This window comes from Amblyomma americanum, chromosome 11 (genome assembly GCF_052857255.1).
Source record: "Amblyomma americanum isolate KBUSLIRL-KWMA chromosome 11, ASM5285725v1, whole genome shotgun sequence".
Classification (NCBI taxonomy): domain Eukaryota; kingdom Metazoa; phylum Arthropoda; class Arachnida; order Ixodida; family Ixodidae; genus Amblyomma; species Amblyomma americanum.
The window spans coordinates 43,601,197-43,617,436 of NC_135507.1; the positions used below are offsets into that span (position 1 = coordinate 43,601,197).

At 47.9% G+C, this 16,240-nt stretch overlaps 1 protein-coding gene across 1 annotated transcript in view; it reads right to left on the bottom strand.

Annotated features, from left to right (window-relative positions):
* LOC144110001 (MAM and LDL-receptor class A domain-containing protein 1-like) overlaps positions 1 to 16,240 on the bottom strand; it is a 47,369-nt gene that overhangs the window by 5,253 nt on the left and 25,876 nt on the right. Inside the window, 12 exon segments of the mRNA XM_077642804.1 lie at positions 687 to 1,018; positions 2,380 to 2,553; positions 3,760 to 3,789; positions 4,958 to 5,042; positions 6,207 to 6,526; positions 9,364 to 9,504; positions 10,268 to 10,297; positions 10,416 to 10,500; positions 12,664 to 12,851; positions 13,810 to 13,893; positions 14,321 to 14,467; positions 15,854 to 15,971. Coding sequence (XP_077498930.1) covers positions 687 to 1,018; positions 2,380 to 2,553; positions 3,760 to 3,789; positions 4,958 to 5,042; positions 6,207 to 6,526; positions 9,364 to 9,504; positions 10,268 to 10,297; positions 10,416 to 10,500; positions 12,664 to 12,851; positions 13,810 to 13,893; positions 14,321 to 14,467; positions 15,854 to 15,971 — 1,734 coding nt within the window.

Below are 16,240 nucleotides of genomic sequence, written 5' to 3' on the forward strand. Positions count from 1 at the left end.
TCGTCTGCATCAACGTCGTCTTGGCTCCATTCTCGAGGAAGAGGAAGTCTTGAAGACAAGCTTAGTTGCCTTTCAAAAGTTCACCGGAGTCGTTTAATTAGTTTTTTTCATTCCTAATCAGTATGAATCTTTTTGTATATATCTGAGTGGCTCAAGTCTCGCTGTATCGTTTTGGCTGGGAGCAGTCTTCAGAAAGACGGCTTACGAGAACGGAAGAAAATAGTGATTGGACTAAACAATGGCTGGCTTCTCAGATACGTTTGTGATTGTGTAAAGACAAACATTTTGTTTCCAAACTGCGCAGTCAGCCCGCAGGCAGTCAGCTCGCAGGCGTTTCCGAGCGTGACTGCACGACTGGTTGGCGTCTGCCAGCGGCGACGCGCTCGCTTGGCTATCTTTCGTGCGGAGCTTTTAGAAGCAAACCACTTGGGCTATATACTTTTGACGGGAACTGTGTGTCCGTCGTCGAAAGCGTATGAAACCCTACTTCGGCGGATAAATTTTATTTGTCTTCTTGCAGAGCGCAATGCTAGAGTTTCAATGTTGAAATGTGTAATTCGCACACCCACAATTAAGGTGCATAGATCTATTGTAAGCTGCGCGCAAATAAGGCTGCGAAATTAGTTTTGTTCTTGTTATAACTGCCTTCCGAAACTTCCTCTCCAGATGTTCCCACTGGCACTGACCTTGAAGGGCGCCTCGGCCTGCACCTTGACCTGTCCGTAGCGCCAGTCGGGCCTGCTCGTGTCCATGCGACGAGTGGAGAGGCGCCACAGCAGCGTGCGGGGCGTGGCCGAGGCACCGCCGTTGGTGCCGGCAGGTGGCGCGTCATCCCCGGCCGGCGGCGCCTCGGGCGCCTGGAACACGCTCAGCGTCGACGACTCTCCGCGGCCGAAGGGGGCAAACCAGAAGCTGAGGCAACGCTCCGTCTGGCCCTCCAGCGCAGGGATGGGGGCGCTGCGCAGCACCGGGTTCTGCACCGAGTTCTGGTTGAAGATGTCGAAGAAGATGTAACCCGCTGTGAGGGACAGACGAGGGAGAAGGGGTAGAGATTAGAGCCTGTGTTTGTGAGTTAGCCCATCGAAAACACAACAGAAAAGTTTCTGTTGTCTCAACAGATTTCCTGTATTGTAGCCACAACAGAATTTCGTGAGAAAAGTACTACAGAAAAGACTACGTACTGCAGAACAATACTACAAAACAACACAAAAATTTGTCGTTACGACAGAACTACAAAACGCTTAGTCGCACTGGGTACTGCACCGAGTTCTGGTTGAAGATGTCGAAGAAGATGTAACCCGCTGCGAGGGACAGACGAGGGAGAAGGGTTAGAGGTTAGAGTGTGTGGTTGTGAGTTAACACAACAAAAACACAACAGAAAAGTTTCTGTTGTCCCAACAGATTTCCTGTAATGCTTTTGACCAAGAACTTGTAGCGACAACAGAATTTCGTGTAGTTACGACAGAAAAGTACTGCAGAAACGATTACGTACTGCAGAACAATACTACAAAACAAAAGAAAAATATATCGTTACGACAGAAATACAAAATGCTTAGTCGTACTTTTGGCACGGTACTGTAGTTTTTTTTTTCGGAGTAAGTTAGATAATTAGATTCTGTTCTCTAACCCACATCGGAAGGCTCGTTGTCTGTTTACCGAAACCCCCCTTTCATTTATTCTTGCGTGTGATCAACAAGGAGATGCCATCACAGATTCTGTGGATATCTAGAAGGGAGACAAGGAAAATTCGTCTCAGCCATTCGGGTGAAAACGGAGGCCAAAACGTTATGGCAGGATGTATTAGAGGAAAAAAGTTATCTCATCGCTGTCTTTATGCATTCCGGAGTAGATCTATCCACCGGGAACTGGCCATTGATCATGAGCGGATTTTCGTTTGCAGTTTCGGGGTATAGGTCGCCTACGGGGCACAAATAACGAAAAGGGTTCAGCTTAAGTTAAGGACAACGCAGCGAGCCACGGAAAGAAAAATGACAGGTGTAACATTAAGAGACCGTAAGCAGGCAGAGTGGGTGAGGGAACAAACGAGGGTTAATGACATTCTAGTCGAAATCAAGTAGAAGAAATGGGCGTGGGGAGGGCATGTGATGCGATCGCAAGATAATCGCTGGTCCTTAAGCGTAACGGAGTGGACTCCAAGAGAAGGCAAGCGTAGCAGAGGCCGGCAGAAGGTTAGGTGGGCGGATGAGATTAAGAAGTTTGCAGGCATACGGTGGGCGCAGCTAGCAAAGAGCGGGTTTAAATGGACAGACATGAGAGAGGTCTTTGCCCTGCAGTGGGTGTAGTCACGCTGATGATGATATATAGTATATGTCGGGTGAAAGCACTGTTGCCACAGTCGCTGAGCCACCATATACTCACTGGGCGCTCTGTAGGTGTGGTCCTGGAGGTTGGCCGGCCGGCTGACCACCGACGCGAGTCGCCAGGTGAGCGAATCTCGGGGCGCCGATCCCACGCGTCCCACCAGGTTGGTGGTCGGCCCGGCGTCCGTGTAGTTGGTCCAGCCGCACATGTCCCGCTCGAACGAGCACTCGCCTGCGAAGAGGAACGAGTGATTACGGGGGTCAGCGCCCTGGCGGAGTTACTCGAAGTCCACTAAGCCCTGACAGTGCTATTTTGTCAGTTACGGCGCATAAGAGGCTGTGGCTATCCTATGCGTCTAACCCAGGATTAAATAGCTTTTTTTTCCAGGCTGAAAGATGCAAATTTTAACGTTTTCACGGTTGCAGGCTTTGAGACGACTGTAAAAGTACAGCCCGATGTTTCAGACACTTGTTGAGACACGGTTGAGGCTTTGAGACAAGGAAATCATTTATTAATGATCGCCTCGCTGATTATAATCGCGTGTTAAAGAACGGCACGGGTACTCTCTTACCACGTCGTTGTAAAGCCTGCGGGGAAAAATAAGAGAAAAAAATGCCAGGCGAAGCTGAAAGAAACAAAAATCTTAAGCAGGAGCAAAGATACCTTAGCCCGTGAGCTTATAGAGGCGTTCCACATCACAACAAAGGCGGAAATGAATGTGTAAGCACACCCTCGGCTACAATTTACAAAAAGAAAGTGTCTTTTTAGATAAGTGCTGAGACACGTTTTTCTATAGCCAATTGTTATCTTTTTCTTTCTACTAGTACGCACGTGTGTATCCTCCCCTCTGCTTTTGCGTTTTTTGCCTTTATATTCACTCGCTTCCTAAGTGAATAGACCAAGTTGCGCTTGTTTCGTCCGTCTTCCTCATGTGTTGTCTGTTTGGTGCATCGTCTTTTTCAAAAGCCGAGTACCAAGCAGATTAGCTTCATGATCTACGGCTCAATGAGAAGGCTCAGTCGGCATATCAGACATTTGTCGGAACAGAAATCGCGCTTCGAGCGTCGAAATAAGTTTAGGAAACAAGCGCACAGCTTCTCATAGCCAACATTTCTGGAAAAAAAGCATTTTAGAACGGGAAAGAGTCTATGAACGCACTTTTTTCACGTATTGTAAGATTTCGCTACAACAATCAATATATACGCAGATCTCCCGTCGGCAGGATTGAACTTTTTTGCTATTAGCGTTTTTGCTATCGTCAAAACCGTTTACCGTTGGTTTTCTGTGGCAGTCTTAACTGCTCGATGCGAGCTATGGAAAAAACATTAAAAGAAAGGCTTTGCTACACATCAGAAGGATGAACCATTAAGTTCAATATTTCCGTAACAGTACCTTACAATTCTCCAATATTCAAATTTTTTGTCCAAGAACGCTTACCAGGAATGGCCTTGGACTTTTCGGGAAAAGCTGTAAAAGAGAAACGCCATGTGATTAAAAGGAAGCTTATAGGATAACTCAAGGTTATCGATAGATCATCGCACTATAACGACAAATACGTCACTTTAAGTTACAGCGAAGCTTCTATAGTCTAGAAAAGGCAGAAAAAGTAAAACACAGGGGTCGCCATCATCACGGGTAGATTTCACAAGTTAGCCCAATATCTCGGAGGTTGGGGTGCACCGCCATTCACTTCAGACGGTAGTAAACGAGCCTCTTTCGGCGCAGGCGCGTGCCGAGTTTGAACCTAGTGGCGGGAAAATTTCAAAATGCGTTTTTTTCAGCAATATATGCATTGATGCAGGACAAAACACTGACATACCCGGAACGAGAATATATTTTTGCGAAGAACAAAAACAGAATGAAGTTGGAATGAGTGCCCTTTAAGCTGCACAGGTTCCACCCGACAAGGGCCGGTAAATCTGCAGTCGATATCCGTTGATGTTAACTAAATATGTTGTTAAAAGGATAAGATCTTGAGCAAAAAAGAAAATAGGGGTTCTGGTTATATTGGTGAAGTTTGGCGCATATTAGACAACGCTGTCTGAGAAATAAGTGGCTGGAACATATGCACTGCGCTAGGAAAATATGATTGTGCTAACGGTTCATTCAGAAAATTTTTACATAATAATCTTAGTTATTCATATGTGCGGTTGTCCTGGCTTATTTAGAACGTTCACAATCTTAAAGCACAGAAACTGCATATAAAGTTTCTCTTTTTTTTTCTTGGGCGCAAATGACTGGCTGTCATGCGGATAACGCTTTTTGCTAAGCACCTCTTCTACTATTCCCATGCCGGTTTATCGATGTTCTGAGAAGGGTAGCAGGATAGGCCTTCTATCTTTATGCGAGCCGTTGTTAACAGCGAATAGCTAACTCTCTCAGCTTTCCGTCGAATGAAGGTGTGCTGGGCGGAGGCCAGCCAAACGCATATCCGCAGGCACACAGTGACGCGCATGCATCCAGTGTGGTACTCGACGCCTTCAGGATGGCTGGCAGTCGCATGATTCATCTCCCGCCCCCCTCTCTCTTCCTGCCCCCCTCCCCTAAACACACACACGCATGTATGTTTTTCGGTCCGGCTCTCCAGCAGTAAACGTGGTAAACAGATCAGAAAACCTGCTTAATGTGACTCAACTGTTGCAGTCACCGTCGAAGAAGCTGACGTCGTCCACTGCCACGTAGCCGACGCGGCCGTGGCCCCAGATTCCTTCCAGCACCACCTGCACAGCATTTAGTCGAAGAAGCATGCCTCAGAGGCGTCTAGCTCGGTTCAACAAAGGTTTTCTCTCGCCCCGTCTATGTTCCTTGCGTGTTTTCCACCTATATCAGAAAGAAAGTCTTTGGGGCCGGCTTGTCGCTGATATCACGAGTTGTTCTTCGCGCGTCCGCCATCTTCGTCCTAAATTAATCGGCCGAAGGTCGCGCTCACTGTCACGAAAATAACTTTCGTGCGTCAGAAGTCTTTTCGAAATCCCCCCACGCCTACTTTATACTCTCAGAAGAAAGTACATGCCAGTTGCTTCAAACCTCGTTGCAGTGCCAGCGAACAGCTTTAGTAAGAACACTCTATAAACAGGAAAACACCTAAATGGGTGTAAAAATAGAGTAAGCCGTCCTCTAGCGCGCACCCTTTTACAATAGGGTGTGCGCCAGGGGACAGCGTGCGCCCTTTTTACTTCTTTTTGTTCTGAGTGAAGGGTTTAACGTCCAAAACCTGCACTTGGACTTCGATAGATGCCGTTTCGGAGGCCTCCGGAGTAATTTCTATGTCATTGAGTGCTTTAACGTGCATGCGTTGACATCACCCAGTACATGGCGCCTTTTTGCCTTTCGCCTCCGTCGAAACGTGGCCGCGAATGCCAGGATTCGATCTCGCTTCCTTGAACTGAACAGTCCTATGTCATACCCACTAAAACGGATCCTTGGGCGAGTTGGTAAGTCATTTTAAAACAGAACCGCGCGCACTTTGACAGGGACTATGAGGAAGACACGACACGGACGAGCGCTGACTTCCAACTGGTGTTTATCGCTTGGAACGAGGCATATATACAGTTCAAACAAAAAGAAGAAAACACACAACTATGGAACTGTATATATGCCTCGTTCCAAGCAATAAACATCAGTTGCAAGTCAGCGCTAGTTTGTGTCGTGTCTTCCTCGCAGTCCCTGTCAAAGTACCCGCTGTTCTGTCTTGAAATACCCACTAAGGCACCTTCGGGTAACATGTGGGACGCCCGCTTCGTTCACCGACACAGGAGCTGTCGCTAGTGACTTTATTTTAGAAATATAATCTATAGGGACTTGAGTACGGCCCGCGGCTTTCTATGGAAACACGTCGTCATCCGGGCAGAGTGCGCCTGAGTGTCCCCTGCGCATCCTCCCACCTGGTAGGGTTCTCCTATTGGGTTTCCGTCGGGCAGCTTGATGGGGCAGCGGGCCACGAGCCATCGATGTCCTTGGTGGTTGTTGAGGCGCCACACGGTCTGCAGAGAGAACAGCCCCGGTGCCGCGTCGCGCAGGACGTGCACGCGCAAAGAGCCCAGGCTGGGGCCCGCAGGGTCGATGGTGCGCTCGAACATGTAGTAGGCGAACGAGATGCAGCGAGGCAGCGTCGTATCGGGTCCCAGCTTGGGGCTCACCAGCCACGCCTTGGAGCCGCCCCGCTGGGGCAGGTGGCTCGAGCTGGCCAGGTTCATGTAGTAGCCTGCAAACGGCGGCACGCGGGAAGATGAAGAGTTTTAGAGCTTGCTGTTGTGGACCCTAGTGTATTCTCGACTTTTGGAACACACATTGCCAGAAACGCATACTGATGTGGTGCCTATTCTAACCAGTCTGCATTTATACCGCAGCTGCGGCCTGGTGGCCTGAGCATTCGTCTCGCACGCGGGAGGTGCGGGGTTAGATCCCCAGTGCCACCGGGTACCCACCGGTGATACAGTGGGTACAAGCTTTCCCTGGCCTGGTGCTCGGCTTATTTAGGTTGAAATGGCTGGGAAATGGGTCTTTGACCCTACCTTCAGTGTAAGAAACATACGTTGTGCCATGGCGCTCTTTGGCCATATATGCCCTTGCGTCATGAAAATCTAGTATCATCATCATCATTATCATCAGCCTTCATTAGTGGTTATCGTGAATATGTGATTGAAAATTATTTAGCATTCCATCTTTTGTCGTCCTCTGTCTGCTCTTATGTGTATTGGAACGCCGAGAACAAAGCCAGTTTCAGTTAGGGAGTAATTACTCATTAGCATCCACACGAACGTAGTCGTAAGGCTACGAAGGAAATCTGCAGAGTTTCTCAGAAACTTCGCAGATGGATAAAAATTCTTCCTGATCCCTGTCTTCTTCCAAGCCACAATCAAAAATTCTCTCAGACACAGAAATCACTATTTCAGGTCATTCCCCCTATGAACCACCTTGGAAACGCCGGCAATATGGGGCAAGTGAGAAAGCTCAATTCTTATAGTTCTCTGACGTCACTTAAAATTTCTTTTTCGTACGATTTTACTCCTATAGGTTCCTGGAAAAGGTAAAATTCTCCGAATAGAACGCCAGTACATGATCGGGTTGAGTGCGAAATTTCTGGAAAAGCTCTTAGCTTTCATTCGTAATCAACGATTATTCCCCAACTGAAATTTCTCCACTTTAGGGATTGACCCCTAAATGAATTGTACAAAGCGACCGCTGGTGGGTCAATGCATGCCCGTGCCGTTTCTTGGCTCTTTCACGTTGATTATGCATATCGTAAGATTGCACCGTAATAATTAATACATCCGCAGATGCCTGCTCGAGACGATCGTAAACTTTTGTTATTTATTGCTAAAAAACGTACCCCATAGGTTTTCTATGGAAGTCTTAACTACTCACTGCAAGCACAGCCCGAATGTTAACTGTAAAACTTTGCTGCACATGGGAAGCTTAGACCGCTCCCATCAATATGTTCATAACAATAATCACAATATTCCAAAGCTCCTTCACAATTAAGAGTGACGCCTAGGAAAGCTGGACGTCATGCGGACCTTTGTTTGAGGTAAACGTCTTGCGAAACTGACGTTTGTGCGAAGACGAGTCCCTTTATGCCGAACACCGACCCTGCTTCGTCGGGGACTATAAGCAGGTGGGATCAGCAAAGGTTCTCGTTGTTACTCGTCTCCCTCCACGAAATCGTCTGCCCTTAAAAAGTTCTTGCTTACAGTCCGTAGGCAGTAAGCAAGAATAAGACGGTCGATGGACTACCACACCCCAGCAGAAAAGAAAATTAGCAGTGGTTGAAAGCCGGTAATCCAAGTATGTCGAGCGAAAGCTCGGTTCTGTTTCGTTTGTCAAAGGACGAGAGCATTGCTTTGCAGAGATTTTTTCTTCGTAGGTATACTCTCGCTATATATGTCGACGAGCTTGCTGCTGTTCGCACCACATGGTGTAGGTGTGCCGGTGTCCCTGAGCCAGCTGCGCAGACGCCAGCGCCATCTAGTGAGAGGCGTTGTTCACTGAGGCAGACGTGAGAGGCGAGCCATTGGCCACACAATTTTCGTGCACCTTCGTGCGTGCGCTGTTCGCCCGGAGCGCGGGCCTGACCATGGCTGAGCATGACGGTCAAATTGACGTAATCAGCCGTTCTCAGGGTTTGTACGTCAGGAAGAAGGCATTACGAGCAATCGAAGGGTATCACGGTCATCCTCAATATTTGGCTACAACACCACTCTTTATTAAACACATTTTGCTTAAAGCGGATTAGGTATATTTTTATCGTTTGTTCCAACACATCCACAAAAATCGCCTGTATAATACTATTCCAGACAATTCCTCATCACAGTATAGCCTCCGAGCACATAGAAAACTAGTCCCTTGGACGCGTACCAACTACGGGAACCAGCAAATGATCTATCAAGCACCTACCGCCATAAATAATTTTTCGAATGATCTTGATTTTAGTGTGTCTCTCAAACATTTTAATGCAATAACCAAGCGCTGCTTAATGCAAAATGACGTGTTAAATCCTTAAACGTTCTTGCACCGACGTTCTGACACAATCTTAGCTTACCTAATAAATACAGCCCATTTTTGTGCTTGGACAGTATTAATACAACTGAAAAGTGTTGCGTATTTCACCTATTTGTTTTTTGTGCGCAAGTGAAGCCTGGTTTCATGTCATGTTTGTTGCTTTGCCATGATCCCGTTTCATGCAATGCGTGAGCCTCCTTCTCTTTGCTTTCTTCTGTAAAACGTTGAATGTTTGTTTGATTTCTACGTGTTCAATTTTTTTTAACCTCTGCACTGTACTGCAAACTGTACAAGGAAGCTGAGGCCTCGTCAGGCGCTACAGGCCTTTTGCCTCAGCTTCCTTTTTCTTCGTAAGGAAGAAATAAAGTCTTGGAAGATTGAATAGAGCTTCCGCTTAGAAAATTGTTTACATTGTCCATAGACAGCCTACAGACGGCCTATGGAATGTCCGGCTCTTATGTAAGTCGTAGTAGACAGCCCATATATTGTATTTAGAAAATTTAGCGTGGGCGTGTCGGATTAAAATATAGCTCCCCTCACCGTCTGGCTTTCGCTTAGTGTGGTCAGCGGGCGGTCCGTTGAGGCCGTAGCTGTACTGGCGGGTCCAGTCGAGGTCGTCCAGTCCGTCGGCCGGGTGAGGGTTGGTCCAGCCGCAGGTGTCCTCCTCGAAGTTGCAATCACCTGCGTCCATCGTGCCCCGTTCAATAATGCGTGAGCGTTTACACCACTGACTAAAGACAAGGAATGCAGGCGACTGCCTTGCTTCGCAGTGAAAGTAAAAGAAGAAAACAATGCTAAGGTCATTTGAATAGAGTTCCATTTAATTTTAAAATGGCGTCATATGTTTTTGTTGGCTCTTTCAACAGCGGTGGGAGGTGCTGCTGACCAGCGATAACCTGGAGGACCAAGGGGCCTTCATACAAGTCCGCAGGGGAGCTCAAGCCAGTGGAGCCCTGGAATGAGGGCTCGCTCAACTCCCCTTCACTTTAATAAATTTTTCCTCCTCCTCCCCAATAGCTTCAGTTGTCTTGCACGGTAGAGTAAATTTAAAGTAAAATTATTTTTACTACCCCTTAGCGTATTCTGTTTTTAAAAAGGGTATTTTACTCGGGACATTCGCATAACGTCCAAAGTGCTCTGCTTCCTGGCGGGAATACTTAATTCTGCATTTTTTACAACATGCGATGACCCACGAAAGATACACATTACAGAGAGTTGCATTCACTTAAAACGAAAGGAGAGCTGCGTTAGCAAAATTGCAGAATGAGACACTTGCTTGGACGCAAGAAATTATCTTAGGTTTCGAAAACAAAAAGTTACCTAACTAGAGATCAGAGATAGCTTTCCACTTCGCATATGCTCATCATCAGAGTGCATAAGAAAGCAGTCTTCACCTAAGCTGCAAGGCGATAAAGAGTTTCTGACATGTGCGTGCTTGACTTACCCGAGTTCCTGGCAGCTGTCTGGGGAGATACTGCAAATATAGAACACCGGAAAGAAAGCCGTTAAGTCCGGATTTCCTATGGATGTTTTTTGGAGTTACACACACAGGAAGCGTTGCTAGATGCATTCAGATTTGAAGAGATACTCACTCGGGCACGTTCCTACCCTGAAGGATATGTTGTCGATGCCGATGTTTCCGAGGGAGTTGGCTCCCACCGTAGCCTCCAGAATGAGCTGCAAATTTTTGAGCGAAGCAAGCGTCATATATGTGTCGACGTGAATAGTGTTCGTTTCGTGTAAGTAAATGAATACACGGAGCTCAAATACAACTAGTGTGTCAGTTGCCGGAGCTATGTTAGGCTCAAAAATTGCACACACGTTGTAAGCCTCGCAAGCTACCGGATTTGCTGTTTGGGCCCTTCAGGATATCTAGCATGCCATACACAGTGCTGCAGGTCTGTGGAGGGTGGAGCTACTTTCATCCTCAGCCGTGCCGTACTTCGAAGAGCTTAACTGTTAGACCTCGCTGCTCGCCCTAGCAACAAGCGAACATGCCCGGATATTTGAGGCGAGGACAGTGCCCGTCTTACCAGTGCACTACATAAAAACAGCTTCAAAAGAAAAACAGCCATCACGATTAAAGTAAAGACACTGGCACACACATGGAGAACTATTTGGAGTGGAATTTAGTTGCACGGCTGTATGAGTAAAAAACCGCAACAGACGCAGGACAGAGGGAGAAGACAACACAGGGCGGTACATAAAACTAAAATTTTATTTAAAAACAGCATGGATTTTATAGATGGGAAACACATGTGCGCTACAATAAAAAAGACAAGGAATTGGAAAATATTAACACACAAAAGGAAAATCTTCTCGGAAGATAAAAAACGACAGGTTACACGTGGAAATGAAAAAGCGATAATGGCACCAAAACTAAAATAGAAAGCTCCTGATAATGATAACAACCCAGGTTCAGAGACACAGAAGACAACAAACGCTCGTGGAAGTGATGCCACAGAATGAACATATAGATATACCAGTGTGCAACAAAGAACTCAAGCTGCAAGAAAACGCAGTTCTTTTTGCAAGATAGCTAATGGAGGAGAGCTAACACATTCGTCAGGCTGTGAAAGTAAAATGGCCACTGCCTCTACAATCTCTCTTTCAAGTTGACCCTTCCTTCTTCCTACGGCTGTCACTGTCGCCTATTTGCCAAGTTGAAAAGTCAGGGAGCTTGCTTATGGTTCGCTCGGAAGAGCGTTGTTCTTTACTTTAGCGTAACATTTATTCCAGTAAAGTTTGTGCGAATGTGTGAAGAATAGCACTGGTGGCCCCATCGCATGCTTCAAGTGCACTCTTTCATTTTGTGCTGGCACCATATATGCTGTTTGCCTAGTACTCGAGGACACTGTGATGGTACTTGCACAAGAGCTTAAATATTAGATGGGCGCCCGCGGTGGCTGAGTGGTTATGGCGCTCGGCTGCCGGCCCGAAAGACGCGGGTTCGATCCCGGCCGCGGCGGTCGAATTTCGATGGAGGCAAAATTCTACAGGCCTGTGTGCTGTGCGATGTCAGTGCACGTAAAAGAACCCCAGTTGGTCGAAATTTCCGGAGCCCTTAACTACGGCGTCCCTCATAGCCTGAGTGGCTTTGGGACGTTAAACCCCCATAAACCATAACCTTAAATATTAGATGGTCACTGTGTACCCTTTTCATAATGTAAACGCAAGTACAGATTTTTACAATTTGTGACAATATGCAATGCGTAGCGTAACAATCTGTTGCAGTCTAACGCGGGGCTTGATCGGCTGCGGCAACAGCATAATGCTCTCGTGCAGTGGCCATCAAAGCTGATTTCTTCGCGCCGCCACGGGTTCCAATCCCAGTCACGTTAATGTTTATTTTATTGTTTATGGTTCATAGGGGTTTAACGTCCCAAAGCGACACAGGATGTGAGAGACGCCGTAGTGATGGGCCCCGGAAATTTCGACCACCTGGGGTTCTTTAACGTGTACTGACATCGCAAAGTACAAGGGCCTCTAGAATTTCACCTCCATCGAAATTCGACAGCCGCTGCAGGGATCGAGCCCACGTCTTTCGGGTCAGCAGCCGAGGGCAATAACCGCTGAGCCACTGCGGCGGGTTATTTATTTGTTAATTCTAGGGGAAGGTCAAGGTCAAGGCTTCAGCGATGGGCCGGCTTTGGAAGCTTTGGTCGTGAAATAATGTAAAGCTGAGATTTGGGCGCGTTGGTAAGCATTCATGGTGGGTGAACAGCGCAACAAAACTGCGTTTTGTCTTTGTCCCGCCATTGTTGCGCTGTTCGCCCGCCGGGGAGTAGAGCTTTCGCTCTAGAGACAACAAAAAAGAAAAGGCAGGGATGAAGCTGGTACCGTGAAGGGCTCAGTGGTGGCCACCTGGACCTGGGCGGTGTACCAGCTGTTGCCGGCCTCGCCCGATATCTCCCAGATGGTGCGCGGTGGGGTCTCGGCTCCCTCGGCGTGCTGGAGCACCCGCAGGGTGCCGATGCCGTTGCCGAACATGTGCGTCGCGAAGCGCATGCACATGGGCAGGTTGGCGCCTGGCACCGAGGTGACCAATGGTGGCCACGACGGGATGGGAGGATGGGGAGGGGTGGCAAAGAGGCAAAGATTATAAGCGGCTCTGTTAGACTGAATGAATGCCTCCTGAAACAGACGGCCGACGAACTGAAAAGTCTTGGTATACATGCTGCGATTACGGCCTCAGCATCTCTGGTTATGATAATAGCCACTGTGGTATTAATAATGACGATAAGAATGATAACGCTTTAGAGTAAAGTACTAAAGTAATACCGCTGCAGTAGCCCTAGAGTAAAAAGCAGTAACTATAACCTAAATTAGGCTGTCCTGTGTAGGTCTGGGGTTAAATGAAACGGCCTCCGACTGCAATATTTACGGCATTTTTTGTTGTTCAAACAACGTTTAATATGCTGCAACACTGTTGCAAAAAAAACAAAAAAACTGAGAGGTGATGAGCTGAACTGATGCGGATGAAATGTGAGAGCATTCTTTTCTATTTTCTCTTCATTAGCGCTATCGTTCCGCAGCCTGGAGCACCAAATGCACCGCTATGACCACTACCGCTACTTCAAGGTTCACGGGGCCATTATCATCCCTGCAACCCAGTCCCTATCCCGTGTCACCGATGTGTCCTTACCCGTTGGTTTCGCCGGTGTTTTATTTGATCCGCTGTTTCATTACAACCTGTTTTTGTTACAGCCGATGCTGGAGAGGGTTGCAGTTAGAGAGATGGCACATGGAATGTGGAGAGTGGGAGCTCCCCCTAAACGCCTCCTGCTCCAGTTGGCAGGTGCAGGTTTCACACAAACGAAAATGCTGGACAGTTCTCGCCGTCATGGCCCTCCTATGCTCGCGCAATAGAACACAGCGGACAAAATCTGCAAAGCTTCTCAGTAATTTTTTCATCTCTCCTCATGACTGCTGCTGTGTAAGCGATCGATGAGAAAAGTGATCAGTGCAAATTAAGAGTTAGCCTACCCGTGGCCTTCAGTGTGGGACTGATAAGCCTGGCTCGGTCCATGGGTCGCCTCGGGAAGGACGAGTCGATGAAGATGTACCCCCCTGCATAGTTAAAAAAAATAGGGGGGGGGGGGTGGACACTTAAGCTCCGGCTTAAGAGTATGCCGCAATGACTTAATGGGTTAATGCCCATATACGCAGAACACTGAACCGCCCCCTGAAGGAAGCGAGGAAAGAGAAACAGAGGAGTGAGAAAGGCATCGCGTACTCGAGTACTGGCACTGAGATGCAGTGAGATGTACAGGTATACTAGAGCACCAGCTGCAGTGGGGCAGGTATTTCTACCAGTAAAACGGTAGTAGTCTGAGCATACAGAGCTAAGCATTGCGCTCTTTCGAACTAACTTGGAGAAAAACCGCACTGCGACACATAGCGCTGACCTCTGCTAGGAGCGCTAGACTGCGGATCCGTACTGCAGAACCAATCCTCAGAGTACACTTGTTCAATAAGAAGGGCACCGTCCACTTGCCGGTCATCTCGTCCTTGCCGAAGGAGCTGTAGTCCCTCGAGGGTCCCGTGAGGAAGCTCTGGCTGCCCCTACCCTGCTCCCAGTTGAAGTCGTCGTCCGTGTCCGCGTTCTGCCAGCCGCAGTAGCCGCCCTCGAAAGTGCAGTGGCCTGCGCACAAGAGATATAACGCCTCGGATATCGTGCTGCGCCTTGTGGGATCGCGGATCGCGCTATGCTATAACTCTATGCTCTATAACACTAAAACTAAGCAGATCGTGCTATGCCATGACGCCATGCTATAGCGCGATCCGTGATGCTTTACCGTGATTCACTTCCGCGAGGCGTCACACAGCACGCGCAGAACGCAATGGAGGGCACTAGATGGCGCTACGTTCCAGTAAGCTGCGTCCGCGACTACCCGTAGGGACCAATCAGTGTGTTCGTATTGGTTCCCCGAGGAAGGGGATCTCGGTAGCGAATCGCGCATCACGCCATACTATAACTGGGTTGTGTGACTATGACCAACTCAGGGAAACTGCGTTACGCATTGAGTGGTTGCAATAGAGACGCGTGCCCTGGTTTCCTATCTGCATACGGGTTACCAGGGAGAAATAAGCCCCCGCCATACTGAATGCTCTCGCCCGAACGGAAGAAGTGGTGGCAGCCGGTGTACTGTGCTCCCCTGCCCTCCACCCGCTCCCCTTTGGAGTAGCTGAATGACACCCGCTTTGGGAAAAACGTGAAAGCTGAGGTTAGCGGCTGTGGCAGCGATGGCGAATGGCGAATATTATGGAGAAAATCACTCAGATAGTTATCACTGCCAGAAGAATATGCGAAGAGGAAGCCGGAGGATACAAGTTCTGGAAGTGTCTCCACAAAAGCCAAATTTCTAGCTGGTTTTCAATTAAAGAGGAAAATATACCTCCATATTTTTCCTACCTCGCCATTTCAAAAATGTGGCATCGGGAATAGAAGCGCACTGTAGGTGTATCCTCGTCATACCCCACGTGCATTACGCTTTAGATTCGTCTTTTGCGGGATTAAAAAAAAGTATAATTTCAGCAGCCCAAACGCTATTTGAAGCCTAGATAGCACCCACTGTGCTCCCACGAAGTCATCTTTGCAAAACGGTGTGACAATAGGGGCGGTATAAGCAGGCTTCTTGGGTTGGTTGCTTCGTCTAAATCAGCTTTCTCCTTGTAGTGGTCAAAGAGCTCCCAAGACTCTTCCGCTTTACCATGGAATTCTTTGTTATTTTCATTTAAATACGCATTCACTCGTGCATTATTTTGATTAAATACATATCTACAAGACGTTGCTGCGCGTTTCTGAAACACAAAAGCCCGCAGCAGAGCGCACAGAGGAAACTGAAAGTGGAAGAAATGTTGGTTGTACGAGTAAAAACATTTTATGTGCATTCATGGGACACTCAGAGTTCAGCAATGTGTTTCGATGGACGCTGACAAGCCGAACTATTAGCCGGGTCTGACCAGGGCATACTTAGCGCAGTACGCGACTCCAAGCGTTCAACACAGCACTGGTTGGGTCACGCACCGAGGCAGTTGTCACCCGCCTCTTCCATCCTGTCGAAGAGGATGTCGTCGAGGGCGATGTAGCCACGGAATCTGCGCGATGGGTCGCCACGCTGCTTGGGTACTGCTTCGAACCAAACCTGCGTGTCCGCGGAGAATGAACAGGCGTCGTCAATATCGTGCTCCCTTATAGAGTTATTAAATGACTGCTTGTGATCGGCGCCGCCAGATGGCGGCAGTTGGAAAAGGCCGATAACATCCATCGTACAAGAAAGCGTAGCCATACATCAATGTTTTGGTTCGAAAAAGGGACAAAACTTCAGCGTAGGTGCAAGATACAGCTGCCACGTAGAAGACTGCAGAATTATTAACAGGAATGCTTAACCAATGATTGGAAAGAAATTGAAAC